We start from the raw sequence: 19,774 nt of genomic DNA, 5'->3' as shown, positions 1-19,774 counted from the left end.
CTGGGCCTCCCGATCGATTTATACTCTGCCTCCTCGCTGCTCCAGTCCACGCTCTCTCTGGACCTCCCGATCGATTTATACTCTGCCTCCTCGCTGCTCCAGTCCACGCTCTCTCTGGGCCTCCCGCTCGATTTATACTCTGCCTCCTCGCTGCTCCAGTCCACGCTCTCTCTGGGCCTCCCGCTCGATTTATACTCTGCCTCCTCGCTGCTCCAGTCCACGCTCTCTCTGGGCCTCCCGCTCGATTTATACTCTGCCTCCTCGCTGCTCCAGTCCACGCTCTCTCTGGGGCCTCCCGATCGATTTATACTCTGCCTCCTCGCTGTTCCAGTCCGCGCTCTCTCTGGGCCTCCCGCTCGATTTATACTCTGCCTCCTCGCTGCTCCAGTCCACACTCTCTCTGGGGCTCCCGCTCGATTTATACTCTGCCTCCTCGCTGCTCCAGTCCGCACTCTCTCTGGGGCCTCCCGCTCGATTTATACTCTGCCTCCTCGCTGCTCCGGTCCGCGCTCTCTCTGGGCCTCCCGCTCGATTTATACTCTGCCTCCTCGCTGCTCCAGTCCGCACTCTCTCTGGGCCTCCCGCTCGATTTATACTCTGCCTCCTCGCTGCTCCAGTTCACGCTCTCTCTGGGCCTCCCGCTCGATTTATACTCTGCCTCCTCGCTGCTCCAGTCCGCACTCTCTCTGGGCCTCCCGCTCGATTCATACTCTGCCTCCTCGCTGCTCCAGTCCACGCTCTCTCTGGGCCTCCCGCTCGATTTATACTCTGCCTCCTCGCTGCTCCAGTCCGCACTCTCTCTGGGCCTCCCGCTCGATTTATACTCTGCCTCCTCGCTGCTCCAGTTCACGCTCTCTCTGGGCCTCCCGCTCGATTTATACTCTGCCTCCTCGCTGCTCCAGTCCGCACTCTCTCTGGGCCTCCCGCTCGATTTATACTCTGCCTCCTCGCTGCTCCGGTCCACGCTCTCTCTGGGCCTCCCGCTCGATTTATACTCTGCCTCCTCGCTGCTCCAGTCCGCACTCTCTCTGGGCCTCCCGCTCGATTTATACTCTGCCTCCTCGCTGCTCCAGTTCACGCTCTCTCTGGGCCTCCCGCTCGATTTATACTCTGCCTCCTTGCTGCTCCAGTCTGCGCTCTCTCTGGGGCTGCCGCTCGATTTATACTCTGCCTCCTCGCTGCTCCAGTTCACGCTCTCTCTGGGCCTCCCGCTCGATTTATACTCTGCCTCCTCGCTGCTCCAGTCCGCACTCTCTCTGGGCCTCCCGCTCGATTTATACTCTGCCTCCTCGCTGCTCCAGTCCACGCTCTCTCTGGGCCTCCCGCTCGATTTATACTCTGCCTCCTCGCTGCTCCAGTCCGCACTCTCTCTGGGCCTCCCGCTCGATTTATACTCTGCCTCCTCGCTGCTCCGGTCCACGCTCTCTCTGGGCCTCCCGCTCGATTTATACTCTGCCTTCTCGCTGCTCCAGTCCGCACTCTCTCTGGGCCTCCCGCTCGATTTATACTCTGCCTCCTCGCTGCTCCAGTTCACGCTCTCTCTGGGCCTCCCGCTCGATTTATACTCTGCCTCCTTGCTGCTCCAGTCTGCGCTCTCTCTGGGGCTGCCGCTCGATTTATACTCTGCCTCCTCGCTGCTCCAGTCTGCGCTCTCTCTGGGGCTCCCGCTCGATTTATACTCTGCCTTCTGCTGTCCCAGGACGTCACTCCTTATTTTTTTTTAAGTCGCCGCTCAGCTCCCTCTAAGCTGCTGCCGCTGCTCAGGTCCACGTTGTGTAAGGCGTTAATCCCTCTTTTTCCCCCTCCCCCCCACAACTCCAAAACTTAGGCTTCCACTTCTCTCTCTCTCCCCCATCACCCCCCCGCCCAAGAGGCTCTTTGACCACGAGGGGCATCGTATCACAGCCGAGCACCCCGCCCCCCCACTCGCCCTTCGCTTTCCGCCGGGAGTTTCTGGACAGTTTCCCGCGAGTGCGGGAAGTTTTCAAAGTGTTTTTGGGGACCGCCCTCAGCCCGTGCAGGGTTCTGCCACCTGTTTGCGGGGGGGGGGGGGGGGGGTTGCTGCCGGGTGAGTTACCTGTGCTCTCTGGCGTGCTGGAATCCGGCAGGCCCGCCATCCAGCTGGAGAAAGCCTGGCTGTTTGACGCTTCGTGCGAAGCTGTAAGAGAGCACACGGCCGGTGAGTCGGGGGGGGTAGAAGCTAGGGGCACAACAGTCACAGTCTGTGAGGGGACCCCCACCACCCCCGCCCACACAGTCCTCGAGGGACCCCCCTCCCTCCCCCATTTTACAGAAAGCGGGGAGGCACCACAGAGCCCGTGCGCGTGACGGAGACCTCCGCAGCTCAGTACCCGTGACATCACAGCCCCGCAGATGCATTCTGGGATTGCACACCGTCAACGCGACCTCAGTCCGTCAGCCAACAGCTGTCCAACGACTTGCCTGAAAAACATGGCCAATATTTAGATAACCCTACCTTGTGACGATTGGTCAGGCCTTAAGGAGCTGCGCTCAGCTATTCCAATGTTGTCCACCGACGCGCCTGAAAAATAGGAGCAATATTTAGCTAATTGGACCCCGTACGTTTTGAACACTCCAAAACACCCGCTTCTAAACTGTCACTCCCAAATACTCCCAAACACTCCTAAACACTCGCTCCTAAACAGTCACTCCCAAACACCCCCAAACACTTGCTTCTAAACAGACACTACAAAACACTCCAAAACTCAAAAGCGCACCGAAAGGCTCCAAAACGCTCCAAAACTGTCCAGACACCAGGATGTTCGGTTACTCCAATGGTGTCCAACGGCATAGAATAATATAAAAAGTACACGCACAGAAACAAGCCATTCGGTGGCATAGTGGTTAGCACTGTTGCCTCACAGCGCCAGGGACCCGGGTTCGAATCCGGCCTCGGGCGACTGTCTGTGTGGAGTTTGCACATTCTCCCCGTGTTTGCGTGGGTTTCCTCCGGGTGCTCCGGTTTCCTCCCACAGTCCAAAGATGTGCGGGTTAGGTTGATTGGCCATGATAAAAATTGACCCTTAGTGTTAGGGGGATTAAATACGTGGGGTTACGGGGATAGGGTGGGATATGTGTTGGTGTAGGGGTTATGGGGATCGGGTGGGATATGTGTCGGTGCAGGCTCGATGGGCCGAAATGGCCTCTATCTGCACTGTGGGGTTTCTGTGATTCTGTGAACTGCTCCGTGCCGGTGTTTCTGCTCCACACCAGCCTCCTCCCACCCCTCTTCATCTCACCCCATCAACATATCCTTCTATTCCTTTCTCCCTCGTGTGTTTATCGAGCTTCCCCTTAAATGCATCTGTGCTATTCGCCTCAACCACTCCCTGTGGTAGCGAGTTCCACATTCTCACCACTCTCTGGTAGGAATAATAGAAAGGCAGAGTATTTTTTAAATGGTGAGAGATTGGGAAATGTTGGTGTTCAGAGGGACCTGGGTGTCCTTGTACACGAATCACTGAAAGTTAACATACAGGTACAGCAAGTAATTAGGAAAGCAAATGGTATGTTGGCCTTTATTACAAAATGATTTGAGTGCAAGAGTAAAGTCGTCTTGCTACAATTATATAGGGCCCTGGTGAGACCACACCTGGAGTATTGTGGACAGTTTTGGTCTCCTCACCTAAGGAAGGATACACTTGCCATAGAGGGAGTGCAGCGAAGGTTCACCAGACTGGTTCCTGGGATGGGGGGATTGTCCTATGAGGAGAGATTGAGTAGACTAGGCCGATATTCTCTAGAGTTTAGAAGAATGAGAGGTGATCTCATTGAAACATACAAAATTCTTACAGGGCTTGACAGGGTAGATGCAGGGAGGATGTTTTCCCCTGGCTGGGGAGTCTAGAACCAGGGGTCACAGTCTCAGGATAAGGGGTCGGCCATTTAGGACTGAGATGAGGAGGAATTTCTTCACTCGGAGGGTGGTGAATCTTTGGAATTCTCTACCCCAGAGGGCTGTGGAGGCTCAGTCGTTGAGTATATTCAAGACAGAGATCGATAGATTTTTGAATATTAAGGGAATCAAGGGATATGGGGATCGTGCAGGAAAGTGAAGATGAGGTAGAAGATCAGCCATGATCTTATTGAATGGCGGAGCAGGCTCGAAGGGCCGACTCCTGCTCCTATTTCTTATGTTATGTTCTGGGTAAAGAAGTTTCTCCTGAATTCCCTATTGGATTTATTAGTGATTATCTTATATTGATGGCCCCTAGTTCTGGTCTCCCTCACAAGTTGAAACATCTTCTCTGTGCCTACTCTATCAAACCTTTCATAATTCTGCAGACCTCAATCAGGTCACCCCTCAGCCTTCTCTTCTCTGTTCAATCTTTCCTGATAGTTATAACCTCGCAGTTCTGGTATCATCCTTGTAAATCTTTTTTGCACCTTCTCCAGTGCCTCTATATCCTTATAATATGGAGACCAGAACTGTGCACAGTGCTCCAAGTGCAATCGCATTGAGTTTAAGCAGACTTTGGTAAGTGGCAGAAAAAGTCTTTTAAGTGCATTTACTGAATTTTAGTGAGTAAAAAAGTGAATTATTTGAAGTAAGTTTAATTTTTTTTAAAAAGAGTAAATTAAGCTGTTGGGGAGTTGAAACCGGAAGTAGAATCCGGGTATAAATAGGGGCGGGCTTAGTGCGGTAGCGCTGAGTGCGGTCGCATTGAGTGTAAGTAGAGTTTGGTAAGTGGCAGAGTTCGGGCAAGTGGGAGGTGAGGGGGTGCTTGTTGCTCTGTTTTGCTTCCCTCTCTCAGGCTAATCCAACACTGCAGACGTGGAGCAGTGAGACAATTCAACCGGACAGGTCCCCCAGACAGCTTCCACGAGGGAGGTTGGTGATCAGCTGGTTGGTAGGTTCTCTTCCTTCTCTTCTATACCTTTAATTCGGTAAGTCCTATTAAATACTGGTGTAATATTATCATCTATATCGGGGCAGAGGGTCTTCATAACTAATAATAAGAAATTTAATTAATTACACAGATATGGGTGAACAGGTGATGTGTCACTGTTGCGAAATGTGGGAGCTGGTGGACCCCATTGAGGCTCACGGTGATTACATTTGCGATAAGTGTTTGCTGCTAGAGGAACTCAAGCTCCATGTTAAAGAGCTTGAGACCGAGCTTCAGACACTGCGACACATCAGGGAGGGGGAGAAGTTCCTGGACTCTATGTTTCAGGAGGTGGTCACACATATGAAATTAATTACTGCAGATGTAGTCCGTGGTCAGGGACAGGACGGTGTGACTACGAGTGAGGAAGGTACAGGGATCCAGGATGTAGTGTTGAAGGAGCCGCAGCCCTTGCTCTTGTCAAGCAGGATTGAGGTTCTTACTCCCTGTGAGGGCAGGAGCGGGGACTGCAGGGAGGATGAGCAACCTGGCCACAGCACCGTGGTACAGGGGGCCATTCAAGTGGAGGGAGTAAAAAGAAATGTTGTAGTGGTAGGGGATAGTATCATTAGGGGGATAGATAGGGTTCTCTGCAGTCAAGAGCGGGAGTCCCGAAGGCTGTGTTGCCTGCCCGGTGCCAGGGTTAAGGATATCTCTTCTGGGCTGGAAAGAAACTTGGAGGGGGAGGATCCAGTTGTCGTGGTCCATGTTGGTACAAACGACGTAGATAGGACAAGGAAGAAGGTTCTGTTAAAGGAGTATGAGCAGCTAGGGGTCAAATTAAAAAACAGAACCTCAAGGGTAATAATCTCTGGATTATTACCTGAGCCACGAGCGAATTTGGCTAGGATAAATAAAATTAAAGAGTTAAATGCGTGGCTCAAAGACTGGTGTGGGAGAAATGGGTTTTGCTTCTTGGGACACTGGCACCAGTACTGGGACAGGAGGGAGCTGTTCCGTTGGGACGGACTCCACTTGGCCAGTGCTGGGACTAGAGTCCTGGCAAATCATATAACTAGGGCTGTAGAGAGGGCTTTAAACTAATTAGTGGGGGGGGAGGTTCCTAGAGAGCAAATAACAGAAATGACAACGGAGAAGGTCATAGACTTAGGTAGCAGTGGGGAAATTAAAAAACAGAACGTGTCAGGAAGGGACAGAAGGTATGGAGTAAAAGGTAAAGTAGTAAAAGGGGAAAAAACAGGAACTAAGTGTCACAAAACATATTTGAAAGTTCTTTATCTGAATGCACGTAGCATTCGTAACAAAATGAATGAGTTAACGGCACAAATAACTACATATGGGTATGATCTTGTGGCCATTACAGAAACATGGCTGCAGGGTGACCATGACTGGGAATTAAACATACCAGGTTATTTAACAATCAGGAAGGACAGGCAGGAAGGAAGGGGAGGTGGGGTGGCTATGTTAATAAAGGAAGGAATCACTATAATACAGAGAAATGATATTGGGTCAAAGGAGCAGGATAGTGAAACAGTTTGGGTAGAGATAAGGAATAATAAGGGGAAAAAAACACTAGTGGGCGTAGTCTATAGGCCTCCGAACAGTTGCAACTCTGTTGGACGGAGTATTAATCAGGAAATAGTTGAGGCTTGTAATAAGGGAACAGCTATAATTATGGGGGATTTTAACTATCATATTAACTGGACAAATCAAATTGGGCAGAGCAGCCTTGAGGATGAGTTCATTGAGTGTATTAGGGATGGGTTTCTTGAGTAGTATGTAACTGAACCGACCAGGGGGCAAGCAACGTTAGATTTGGTCCTGTGTAATGAGACAGGATTAATTAAAAATGTCCTAGTAAAGGATGCCCTTGGAATGAGTGACCATAACATGGTTGAATTCCATATTCAAGTAGAGGGCGAGAAGGTTGGATCTCAAACAAGCGGCTTGAATAAAGGAGACTATGAAGGTATGAGAGCGGAATTGATTAGAGTGGACTGGGAAAATAGATTAAAGAGTAAGACGGTACATGATCAGTGGTGTACATTTAAGGAGTTATTTTACAACTTCCAAAAAATATATATTCCACTGAGGAAAAAAGGGTGTAAAAGAAAAGATAGCCATCCGTGGCTAAGTAAAGTAATTAAGGATAGTATCCGACTAAAAACAAGGGCATATAAGGTAGCCAAATCTAGTGGGAGGATAGAAGATTGGGAAAACTTTAAAAGACAGCAAAAAATAACTAAAAGATTGATTAAGAAAGGGAAGATAGATTATGAAAGTAAATTAGCAAAAAATATAAAAACGGATAGCAAAAGTTTCTATAGTTATATTAAAAGAAAAAGGGTGGCTAAAGTAAATGTTGGTCCCTTAGAGGATGAGACTGGGAAATTAATGGTGGGAAACATGGAGATGGCAAAAATGCTGAACAAATATTTTGTATCAGTCTTTACGGTAGAGGACACTAAGAATATCCCAACACTGGACAAACAGGGGGCTCTAGGGGGAGAGGAGCTAAATACGATTAAAATCACTAAGGAAGTGGTACTTGGTAAAATAATGGGAATTAAGCCGGATAAATCCCCTGGACCTGATGGCTTACATCCTAGGGTCCTGAGGGAAGTGGCGGTAGGGATTGTGGATGCATTGGTAATAATTTTCCAAAACTCCCTGGACTCAGCAAAGGTCCCAGCAGATTGGAAAACTGCTAATGTAACACCCTTATTTAAAAAGGGTAGTAGGCAGAAGGCTGGTAACTATAGACCTGTTAGCCTAACATCTGTGGTTGGTAAAATGTTAGAGTCCATTATTAAGGAGACAGTAACGGGACATTTGGATAAACATAATTTAATAGGACAAACTCAGCATGGTTTCATGAAGGGGAAGTCATGTTTGACAAATTTGCTTGAGTTCTTTGAGGAAGTAACATACAGGGTGGATAAAGGAGAACCAGTGGACGTAGTGTATTTAGACTTCCAAAAGGCATTTGACAAGGTGCCACACAAAAGATTATTGCTCAAGATAAAAAAATCACAGGATTGGGGGTAATATTCTGGCGTGGGTGGAGAATTGGCTCTCTAACAGAAAGCAGAGAGTTGGGATAAATGGTTCATTCTCAGACTGGCAATCAGTAACTAGTGGTGTTCCGCAGGGGTCAGTGCTGGGTCCCCAACTCTTTACAATCTATATTAGCGATTTGGAGGAGGGGACCAAGTGTAACATATCAAAGTTTGCAGATGATACAAAGATGGGAGGGAAAGTAGTGAGTGAGGAGGACATAAAAAACCTACAAAGTGACATAGACAGGCTAAGTAAGTGGGCAGAAATTTGGCAGATGGAATACAATACTGGAAAGTGTGAGGTTATGCACTTTGGCAGGAAAAATCATAGAGCAAGTTATTATCTTAATGGCAAGAAACTGGAAAGTACTGTAGTACAAAGGGATCTGGGGGTCCTGGTGCACGAAACTCAAAAAGTTAGTATGCAGGTGCAGCAAGTGATCAAGAAGGCCAATGGAATGTTGGCTTTCATTGCTAGGGGGATAGAATATAAAAACAAGGAGGTATTGCTGCAGTTATACAAGGTATTGGTGAGACCGCACCTGGAATACTGCATACAGTTTTGGTGTCCATACTTAAGAAAAGACATACTTGCTCTCGAGTCAGTACAAAGAAGGTTCACTCGGTTAATCCCGGGGATGAGGGGGTGGTCATATGAGGAGAGGTTGAGTAGATTGGGACTCTACTCATTGGAGTTCAGAAGAATGAGAGGCGATCTTATTGAAACATATAAGATTGTGAAGGGGTTGGATCGGGTGGATGCGGTGAGGATGTTCCCAATGATGGGTGAAACTAGAACTAGGGGGCATAATCTTAAAATAAGGGGCTGCTCTTTCAAAACTGAGATGAGGAGAAACTTCTTCACTCAGAGGGTGGTAGGTTTGTGGAATTTGCTGCCCCAGAAAGCTGTGGAAGCTACATCATTAAATAAATTTAAAACAGAAATAGATAGTTTCCTAGAAGTAAAGGGAATTAAGGGTTACGGGGAGCGGGTATATGGAGACCAGAACTGTGCAGTGCTCCAAGTGTGGTCTAACCAAGGTTCAATACAAGTTTAACATAACTTCACTACTTTTCAATTCTATCCCTTTAGAAATGAACCCCAGTGCTTGTTTTTTTTTTTTATGGCTTTATTAACCTGCATCGTTACTTTTAGTGATTTGTGAATCTGTACCCCAGAGCCCTCTGCTCCTCGACCCCATTTAGACTCTTATTTTCCAAACAGTAGGTGGCCTCCTTATTCCCTCTACCAAAATGTACCAGCTCACATTATCTATAGTGACGTTCATTTGCCTATTGCACGCCCATTCTGCAAGTTTAATAATATTGTCTTGCATTTTGTCACAGACCTCCTCAGTGTTAACTAATTTGGTGTCATCTGCAAATTTTGAAATTGTACTGCCGATTTCAGAGTCCAAATCGTTTATGTAAATAGTGAACAGCTGTGGTCCCAGCACCGATCCTTGTGGAACACTGCTTCCCACCTTTTGCCAATCTGAGTAACTGTCCTCAGTGCGTCGACGGGAAACCTGAGCGGCAGAGCGGGGTATAAAAGTCCCCAGAGACCAGGTAAGGTCTCACAGCGTCGGCGGGAATCCTGAGCGGCAGAGCGGGGTATAAAAGTCCCCAGAGACCAGGTAAGACCTCACAGCGTCGGCGGGAAACCTGAGCGGCAGAGCGGGGTATAAAAGTCCCCAGAGACCAGGTAAGACCTCACAGCGTCGGCGGGAAACCTGAGCGGCGGAGCGGGGTATAAAAGTCCCCAGAGACCAGGTAAGACCTCACAGCGTCGGCGGGAATCCTGAGCGGCAGAGCGGGGCTATAAAAGTCCCCAGAGACCAGGTAAGACCTCACAGCGTCGGCGGGAAACCTGAGCGGCGGAGCGGGGTATAAAAGTCCCCAGAGACCAGGTAAGGCCTCACAGCGTCGGCGGGAAACCTGAGCGGCAGAGCGGGGTATAAAAGTCCCCAGAGACCAGGTAAGGTCTCACAGCGTCGGCGGGAATCCTGAGCGGCGGAGCGGGGTATAAAAGTCCCAGAGACCAGGTAAGGCCTCAGTGCATCGGCGGGAATCCTGAGCGGCAGAGCGGGGTATAAAAGTCCCCAGAGACCAGGTAAGGCCTCAGTGCGTCGGCGGGAAACCTGAGCGGCAGAGCGTGGTATAAAAGTCCCAGAGACCAGGTAATGCCTCATAGCGTCGGCGGGAAACCTGAGCGGCAGAGCGGGGTATAAAAGTCCCCAGAGACCAGGTAAGGCCTCACAGCGTCGGCGGGAAACCTGAGCGGCAGAGCGGGGTATAAAAGTCCCCAGAGACCAGGTAAGGTCTCACAGCGTCGGCGGGAAACCTGAGCGGCAGAGCGTGGTATAAAAGTCCCCAGAGACCAGGTAAGGTGGTCTCAGTGCATCGGCGGGAAACCTGAGCGGCGGAGCGGGGTATAAAAGTCCCCAGAGACCAGGTAAGGCCTCAGTGCGTCGGCGGGAAACCTGAGCGGCGGAGCGGGGTATAAAAGTCCCAGAGACCAGGTAATGCCTCATAGCGTCGGCGGGAATCCTGAGCGGCAGAGCGGGGTATAAAAGTCCCCAGAGACCAGGTAAGGTCTCACAGTGTCGGTGGGAATCCTGAGCGGCAGAGCGGGGTATAAAAGTCCCCAGAGACCAGGTAAGGTCTCACAGTGTCGGTGGGAATCCTGAGCGGCAGAGCGGGGTATAAAAGTCCCCAGAGACCAGGTAAGGCCTCACAGCGTCGGCGGGAATCCTGAGCGGCAGAGCGGGGTATAAAAGTCCCCAGAGACCAGGTAAGGCCTCACAGCGTCGGCGGGAAACCTGAGCGGCAGAGCGGGGTATAAAAGTCCCCAGAGACCAGGTAAGGCCTCACAGCGTCGGCGGGAAACCTGAGCGGCGGAGCGGGGTATAAAAGTCCCGAGAGACCAGGTAAGGCCTCAGTGCGTCGGCGGGAATCCTGAGCGGCAGAGCGGGGTATAAAAGTCCCAGAGACCAGGTAAGGCCTCAGTGCGTCGGCGGGAAACCTGAGCGGCGGAGCGGGGTATAGAAGTCCCCAGAGACCAGGTAAGGTCTCACAGCGTCGGCGGGAATCCTGAGCGGCAGAGCGGGGTATAAAAGTCCCCAGAGACCAGGTAAGGTCTCACAGCGTCGGCGGGAATCCTGAGCGGCAGAGCGGGGTATAAAAGTCCCCAGAGACCAGGTAAGGTCTCAGTGCATCGGCGGGAAACCTGAGCGGCGGAGCGGGGTATAAAAGTCCCAGAGACCAGGTAATGCCTCATAGCGTCGGCGGGAATCCTGAGCGGCAGAGCGGGGTATAAAAGTCCCCAGAGACCAGGTAAGGTCTCAGTGTCGGTGGGAATCCTGAGCGGCAGAGCGGGGTATAAAAGTCCCCAGAGACCAGGTAAGGCCTCACAGTGTCGGTGGGAATCCTGAGCGGCAGAGCGGGGTATAAAAGTCCCCAGAGACCAGGTAAGGTCTCAGTGTCGGCGGGAAACCTGAGCGGCGGAGCGGGGTATAAAAGTCCCAGAGACCAGGTAATGCCTCATAGCGTCGGCGGGAAACCTGAGCGGCGGAGCGGGGTATAAAAGTCCCAGAGACCAGGTAAGGCCTCACAGTGTCGGTGGGAATCCTGAGCGGCAGAGCGGGGTATAAAAGTCCCAGAGACCAGGTAAGGTCTCACAGTGTCGGTGGGAATCCTGAGCGGCAGAGCGGGGTATAAAAGTCCCCAGAGACCAGGTAAGGCCTCACAGCGTCGGCGGGAATCCTGAGCGGCAGAGCGGGGTATAAAAGTCCCCAGAGACCAGGTAAGGCCTCACAGCGTCGGCGGGAAACCTGAGCGGCAGAGCGGGGTATTAAAGTCCCCAGAGACCAGGTAAGGCCTCACAGCGTCGGCGGGAAACCTGAGCGGCGGAGCGGGGTATAAAAGTCCCGAGAGACCAGGTAAGGCCTCAGTGCGTCGGCGGGAAACCTGAGCGGCAGAGCGGGGTATAAAAGTCCCCAGAGACCAGGTAAGGCCTCAGTGCGTCGGCGGGAATCCTGAGCGGCAGAGCGGGGTATAAAAGTCCCCAGAGACCAGGTAAGGTCTCACAGCGTCGGCAGGAATCCTGAGCGGCAGAGCGGGGTATAAAAGTCCCAGAGACCAGGTAAGGTCTCACAGCGTCGGCGGGAATCCTGAGCGGCAGAGCGGGGTATAAAAGGCCCCAGAGACCAGGTAAGGCCTCACAACGTCGGCGGGAATCCTGAGCGGCAGAGCGGGGCTATAAAAGTCCCCAGAGACCAGGTAAGGCCTCACAGCGTCGGCGGGAATCCTGAGCGGCAGAGCGGGGTATAAAAGTCCCCAGAGACCAGGTAAGGCCTCACAGCGTCGGCGGGAAACCTGAGCGGCAGAGCGGGGTATAAAAGTCCCAGAGACCAGGTAAGGCCTCAGTGCGTCGGCGGGAATCCTGAGCGGCAGAGCGGGGTATAAAAGTCCCCAGAGACCAGGTAAGGTCTCACAGCGTCGGCGGGAATCCTGAGCGGCAGAGCGGGGTATAAAAGTCCCCAGAGACCAGGTAAGGTCTCACAGCGTCGGCGGGAATCCTGAGCGGCGGAGCGGGGTATAAAAGTCCCCAGAGACCAGGTAAGGTCTCACAGCGTCGGCGGGTGTTTCAGCGGCAGAGCGGGGTATAAAAGTCCCCAGAGACCAGGTAAGGTCTCAGAGCGTCGGCGGGTGTTTCAGCGGCAGAGCGGGGCTATCAAAGGCCCCAGAGACCCAGGTAAGGCCTCAGTGCGTCGGCGGGTGTTTCAGCGGCAGAGCGGGGTATAAAAGTCCCCAGAGACCAGGTAGGTTCACCAGTCTCCAGTCTCTGAACTCGGAGGGAAGGAGAGAGGTAAAAAGTAATCCAAGTGTGACGTCACCAGAAAGCGGGTAAGTGATTGGTTGGTGAGTATTTCTCCCTTTTAAGCTTAAATCTCTTTGATTTATAGTTTCTAAGGTGTGATATTCACCATCTAGAATCGGGGCAGAGGATATTTAAGAATAATATTAATAAATTTAATTAATTACATAGAATGGGAGATCAGGCGATGTGTTGCTGCTGCAATATGTGGGAGCTGGTGAACACCATTGATGCTCACGGTGATCACATTTGCAGTAAGTGTTGGCTGCTCGAGGAACTCTGGCTCCGTGTTGAAGAGCTGGAGATCGAGCTTCAAACACTGAGACACATCAGGGAGGGGGAGAGGTACCTGGACTCTGTGTATCACGAGGTAGTCACACCAATTAGATTAATTAATTCAGATGTAGTCCGTGGCCAGGGTCAGGATGGTGTGACTAGAAGTGAGGCAGGTACGGGGATCCAGGAGGTAGTGTTGGAGGAGCCGCAGCCCTTGCACTTGTCCAACAGGTTCGAGGCTCTTACTCCCTGTGGGGACAGGAGCAGGGACTGCAGGGAGGATGAGCAACCTGGCCACAGCACCGTGGAGCAGGGGGCCATTCAAGTGGGGGGGAGTTAAAAGAAATGTTGTAGTGGTAGGGGATAGTATCGTTAGGGGGATAGATAGAGTTCCTTGCAGCCGAGAGCGAGAGTCCCGAAGGCTGTGTTGCCTGCCCGGTGCCAGGGTTAAGGACATCTCCTCTGGACTGGAGAGAAACTTGAAGTGGGAGGGGGAGGATCCAGTTGTCGTGGTCCATGTTGGTACCAATGACATAGATAGGACAAGGAAGGAGGTTCTGCTGAGGGAGTTTGAGCAGCTAGGGGCCAAATTAAAAAGCAGAACCACAAGGGTAATAATCTCTGGATTATTACCTGAGCCACGAGCGAATTTGGCTAGGGCAAATAAAATTAGAGAGTTAAATGCGTGGCTCAAAGACTGGTGTGGGAGAAATGGGTTTTGCTTCCTGGGACACTGGCACCAGTACTGGGGCAGGAGGGAGCTGTTCCGTTGGGACGGGCTTCACTTGGCCAGTGCTGGGACTAGAGTCCTGGCGGATCATATAACTAGGGCTGTAGAGAGGGCTTTAAACTAACTAGTGGCGGGGGGGAGGTTCCTAGAGAGCAAATAATAGAAATGACAACAGAGAAGGTCATAGACTTAGGTAGCAGTGGGGAAATTAAAAACCAGAGCGTGTCAGGAAGGGGCAGAAGGTATCGAGTAAAAGGTAAAGTAATAAAAAGGGCAAAAGCAGGAACTAAGTGTCACAAAACATCTTTGAAAGTTCTCTATCTGAATGCACGTAGCATTCGTAACAAAATAGATGAGTTAATGGCACAAATAACTACATATGGGTATGATCTTGTGGCCATTACAGAAACATGGCTGCAGGGTGACCATGACTGGGAATTAAACATACCAGGTTATTTAGGAAGGACAGGCAGGAAGGGAGGGGAGGTGGGGTGGCTATGTTAATAAAGGAAGGAATCACTGTAATACAGAGAAATGATATTGGGTCAAAAGATCAGGATAATGAAACAGTTTGGGTGGAGGTAAGGAATAATAAGGGGAAAAAAACACTAGTGGGCGTAGTCTATAGGCCTCCGAACAGTGGCAACTCTGTTGGACGGAGTATCAATCAGGAAATAGTTGAGGCTTGTAATAAGGGAACATCTATAATTATGGGGGATTTCAACTATCATATTAATTGGACAAATCAAATTGGGCAGAGCAGCCTTGAGGATGAGTTCATTGAGTGTATTAGGGATGGGTTTCTTGAGCAGTATGTAACTGAACCGACCAGGGGGCAAGCAACCTTAGATCTGGTCCTGTGTAACGAGACGGGATTAATTAAAAATGTCCCAGTAAAGGATCCCCTTGGAATGAGTGACCATAACATGGTTGAATTCCATATTCAATTAGAGGGCGAGAAGGTTGGATCTCAAACAAGCGTGCTAAGCTTGAATAAAGGAGACTATGAAGGTATGAGAGCGGAATTGAGTAGAGTGGATTGGGAAAATAGATTAAAGGGTAAGACGATACATGATCAGTGGTGTACATTCAAGGAGTTATTTTACAACTTCCAAAAAATATATATTCCACTGAGAAGAAAAGGGTGTAAAAGAAGACAGCCATCCGTGGCTAAGTAAAGAAATTAAGGATAGTATTCGACTAAAAACAAGGGCATATAAGGTAGCCAAATCTAGTGGGAGGATAGAAGATTGGGAAAACTTTAAAAGACAGCAAAAAATAACAAAAAGATTGATTAAGAAAGGGAAGATAGATTATGAAAGTAAATTAGCAAAAAATATAAAAACAGATAGTAAGAGTTTTTATAGTTATATAAAAAGAAAAAGGGTGGCTAAAGTAAATGTTGGTCCCTTAGAGGATGAGACCGGGAAATTAATGGTGGGAAATATGGAGATGGCAAAAACACTGAATGAATATTTTACATCAGTCTTTACAGTAGAAGACACTAAGAATATCCCAACACTGGACAAACAGGGGGCTAAAGGGGGGGGAGGAGCTAAACACGATCAAAATCACTAAGGAAGTGGTACTCGGTAAAATAATGGGACTCAAGGCGGATAAATCACCTGGACCTGATGGCTTACATCCTAGGGTCTTGAGGGAAGTGGCGGTAGGGATTGTGGATGCATTGGTAATAATTTTCCAAAACTCCCTGGACTCGGCAAAGGTCCCGGCAGACTGGAAAACTGCTAATGTAACACCCTTATTTAAAAAGGGCAGTAGACAGAAGGCTGGAAACTATGGACCGGTTAGCCTAACATCTGTGGTAGGTAAAATTTTGGAGTCCATTATTAAGGAGACAGTAACAGGACATTTGGATAATCATAATTTAATAGGACAAAGTCAGCATGGTTTTATGAAGGGGAAGTCATGTTTGACAAATTTGCTGGAGTTCTTTGAGGAAGTAACATATAGGGTGGATAAAGGGGAACCAGTGGACGTAGTGTATTTAGACTTCCAAAAGGCATTTGACAAGGTGCCACACAAAAGATTATTGCTTAAGATAAAAAATCATGGGATTGGGGGTAATATTCTGGCATGGATAGAGGATTGGCTATCTAACAGAAGGCAGAGAGTTGGGATAAATGGTTCATTCTCAGACTGGCAATCAGTAACTAGTGGTGTTCCGCAGGGGTCGGTGCTGGGTCCCCAACTCTTTACAATCTATATTAACGATTTGGAGGAGGGGACCGAGTGTAACATATCAAAGTTTGCAGATGATACTAAGATGGGAGGGAAAGTAGTGAGTGAGGAGGACATAAAAAACCTGCAAGGGGACATCGACAGGCTAAGTAAGTGGGCAGAGATTTGGCAGATGGAATACAATACTGGAAAGTGTGAGGTTATGCACTTTGGCAGGAAAAATCGTAGAGCAAGTTATTATCTTAATGGCAAGAAACTGGAAAGTACTGAAGTACAAAGGGATCTGGGGGTCCTGGTGCACGAAACTCAAAAGGTTAGTATACAGGTGCAGCAAGTGATTAAGAAGGCCAATGGAATGTTGGCTTTCATTGCTAGGGGGATAGAATATAAAAATAGGGAGGTATTGCTTCAGTTGTACAAGGTATTGGTGAGGCCGCACCTGGAATACTGCATACAGTTTTGGTGTCCATACTTAAGAAAGGACATAGAGTCATAGAGTTATACAGCACAGAAAGAGGCCCTTCGGCCCATCGTGTCTGCGCCGTCCATCAAGCCCTGTCCAGTCTAATCCCATTTTCCAGCATTTGGTCCATAGCCTTGTATGCAATGGCATTTCAAGTGCTCATCCAAATGCTTCTTGAATGTTATGAGGGTTCCTGCCTCTGCCACCCTTACAGGCAGTGAGTTCCAGATTCCAACCACCCTCTGGGTGAAAAAGTTCCTCCTCAAATCCCCTCTAAACCTCCTGCCCCTTACCTTTAATCTATGCCCCCTTGTTATTGACCCCCTTACTAAGGGGAAAAGTTCCTCTTTATCTACCCTATCTATGCCCCTCATCATTTTGTACACCTCAATCAGGTCCCCCCCTCAGCCTTCTTTGCTCCAAGGAAAACAACCCCAGCCTGTTTAGTCTTTCTTCATAGCTGAGGCGCTCCATCCCAGGTAACATCCTGGTGAATCTTCTCTGCACCCTCTCCAAAGCAATCACATCCTTCCTATAGTGAGGCGACCAGAACTGCACGCAGTACTCCAGCTGTGGCCTCACCAGCGTTTTGTACAGCTCCATCATAACCTCCCTGCTCTTATATTCTATGCCTCGGCTAATGAAGGCAAGTATCCCATATGCCTTTTTAACCACCTTATCTACCTGTTCCGCTGCCTTCAGGGATCTATGTACATGTACACCAAGGTCCCTCTGACCCTCTGTACTTCCTAGGGTCCTACCACTCATTGTGTATTCCCTTGCCTTATTTGTCCGTCCAAAATGCATCACCTCGCACTTTTCAGGGTTAAATTCCATTTGCCACTTTTCCGCCCATCTGACCAACCCGTTTATATCGTCCTGTAGCCTGAGGCTTTCCTCCTCGCAATTTACCACCCCACCAATTTTCGTGTCATCTGCGAACTTACTGATCATACCTTTTACATTCTCATCCAAATCATTTATGTAGATCACAAACAGCAAGGGTCCCAGCACCGATCCCTGAGGTACCCCACTGGACACAGGCTTCCAGTCACAAAAGCAACCTTCAACCATCACCCTCTGCCTCCTGCCACTCAGCCAGTTTAGGATCCAACGCGCCAAGGCACCCTGGATCCCATGGGCTCTTACCTTCTTGACCAGTCTCCTATGCGGGACTTTGTCAAAAGCTTTACTGAAATCCATGTAAACCACATCCACAGCATTTCCCTCATCCACACACCTAGTCACCCCCTCGAAAAATTCAATCAGATTGGTCAGACATGATTTACCCTTGACAAAGCCATGCTGACTATCCCCGATTAATCCTTGCCTCTCCAAGTGGAGACTAATTTTGTCCCTCAGAATTTTTTCCAATAATTTCCCTACCACAGATGTTAGGCTCACTGGCCTGTAATTCCCTGGTTTATCCCTGCTACCCTTCTTGAACATACTTGCTCTCGAGTCAGTACAAAGAAGGTTCACTCGGTTAATCCCGGGGATGAGGGGATGGACATATGAGGAGAGGTTGGGTAGATTGGGACTCTACTCATTGGAGTTCAGAAGAATGAGAGGCGATCTTATTGAAACATATAAGATTGTGAAGGGGTCGGATCGGGTGGATGCGGGGAGGATGTTCCCGATGATGGGTGAAACTAGAACTAGGGGGCATAGTCTTAGAATAAGGGGCTGCTCTTTCAAAACTGAGATGAGGAGGAACTACTTCACTCAGAGGGTGGTAGGTCCATGGAATATGCTGCCCCAAAAAGCTGTAGAAGCTACATCATTACATAAGTTTAAAACAGAAATAGACAGTTTCCTAGAAGTAAAGGGAATTAAGGGTTACGGGGAGCGGGCAGGAATTTGGACATGAGTCTAGGTTCGGATCGGTCATGGCCCTGTGGGTAGCGGAGCGGGCCCAGGGGCCGTGTAGCCTGATCCTGCTCCTATTTCGTGTGTCTAATTCTGTTAGATTCAGGAGATGGTTCTGTGATAGTGGATTGGCGGTTAGGATCAGATCAGCCATGATCTTATTGAATGGCGGAGCAGGCTCGAGGGGCCGATTGGCCTACTCCTGCTCCTATTTCTTATGTTCTTATGTTAACCCCTACTCTCTGTTTTGTAGCCAGCTTGCTATCCATTCTGCTACCGACACTGACTCCGCATGCTCTGACCTTAGTCTACTATGCGGTACATTATCAAAGGCCTTTTGAAAATCCAAATATGTTACATCTACTACATTACCCTTATCTACTCTTTCTGTTACTTCTTCAAAGAATTGAATAAGGTTGGTCAAGCATGGCATTCTCTTTTGAAATCCGTGCCGACTAATCTTCATTTTATTTTCGGTTTCTAGATGTTTTTCTATTATATCTTTGAGTAAGGATTCTATTATCTTTCCTACCACCGATGTTAAGCTAACTGGTCTATAGTTCCCTGGACGTATCTCCTATATTACATGCTGTCCGCCAGTCCTCTGGCACTATTCCCTTTTCTAATGAATTTTTATCTATATGTAATAGTGCCTCTGCTATCTATTACCTAACTTCTAATCTCTGCAGGTGCAATCCATCCGGACCAGGGGTCTTTAATGGGCAATATTTAGATAACCGGAAGCCGTACCTTGTGAAGGATGTTCAGACTTTAAGGAGCTGCGCTCGCTTCCTCCAGTGACGTCCATCGACTGACCTGAAAGATATGGGCAATATTTCGATGATTGGAAACTGTACCTTTTGAATGATGTTCAGATACCAGGGCGTTCGGTTACTCCAATGGTGTCCAACGACATAGAACAACATTAAAAGTACATGCACTGAAACAGGCCATTCGGCTCGACAGGTCCATGCCAGTGTTTATGCTCCACACGAGCCTCCTCCCATCCTACTTTATCTCACCCTATCAGCAGAACCCTCCCTCATGTGCCTTTCTAACTTCCCCTTAAATGCATCGATACTATTCGCCTCAACCACTCCCTGTGGTAGCAAGTTCCACATTCTCACCACTCTCTGGGTAAAGAAGTTTCTCCTGAATTCCCGATTGGATTTATCAGTGATTATCTTATATTGACGGCCCCTAGTTCTGGTCTCCCCCACAAGCGGAAACATCTCCTTTGTTGCACCTTTTCCAGTGCCTCTATATCCTTATAATAATATGGAGACCAGAACTGTTCACAGTGTCCGAGTGTGGTCCAACAAAGGTTGGGTTAGCAGACGTTCTCTGCTTTTCAATTCTATCCCTCTAGAAATGAACCCCAGTGCTTTGCTTGCTTTTTATATGGCATTAACCTGTCTTATTACT

The 19,774-nt window shown here is 49.2% G+C and overlaps 1 protein-coding gene across 4 annotated transcripts in view; it reads right to left on the bottom strand.

Moving 5' to 3' along the window:
* Positions 1 to 19,774, bottom strand: part of LOC147092863 (uncharacterized) — a 48,728-nt gene that overhangs the window by 8,206 nt on the left and 20,748 nt on the right. For 3 of the 4 annotated variants that reach the window (XM_085976130.1, XM_085976133.1, XM_085976131.1), the window contains 3 exons: positions 19,100 to 19,165; positions 2,477 to 2,542; positions 2,078 to 2,158 (listed from right to left, as the gene is read on the bottom strand). In XM_085976130.1, the coding sequence (XP_085832256.1) occupies positions 2,078 to 2,158; positions 2,477 to 2,542; positions 19,100 to 19,165 (213 nt within the window). The remainder of the gene's footprint in view (positions 1 to 2,077; positions 2,159 to 2,476; positions 2,543 to 19,099; positions 19,166 to 19,774) is intronic. The other variant, XM_085976132.1, reaches the window with a different exon arrangement.

This window comes from Somniosus microcephalus, unplaced genomic scaffold, assembly GCF_052327205.1.
Source record: "Somniosus microcephalus isolate GS21.2 unplaced genomic scaffold, FLI_Smic_1.0 unresolved_chr2, whole genome shotgun sequence".
Lineage (NCBI taxonomy): Eukaryota > Metazoa > Chordata > Chondrichthyes > Squaliformes > Somniosidae > Somniosus > Somniosus microcephalus.
Note: the sequence above shows the minus strand (reverse complement) of the source record. Positions and strands in the feature narration are given on the sequence as shown.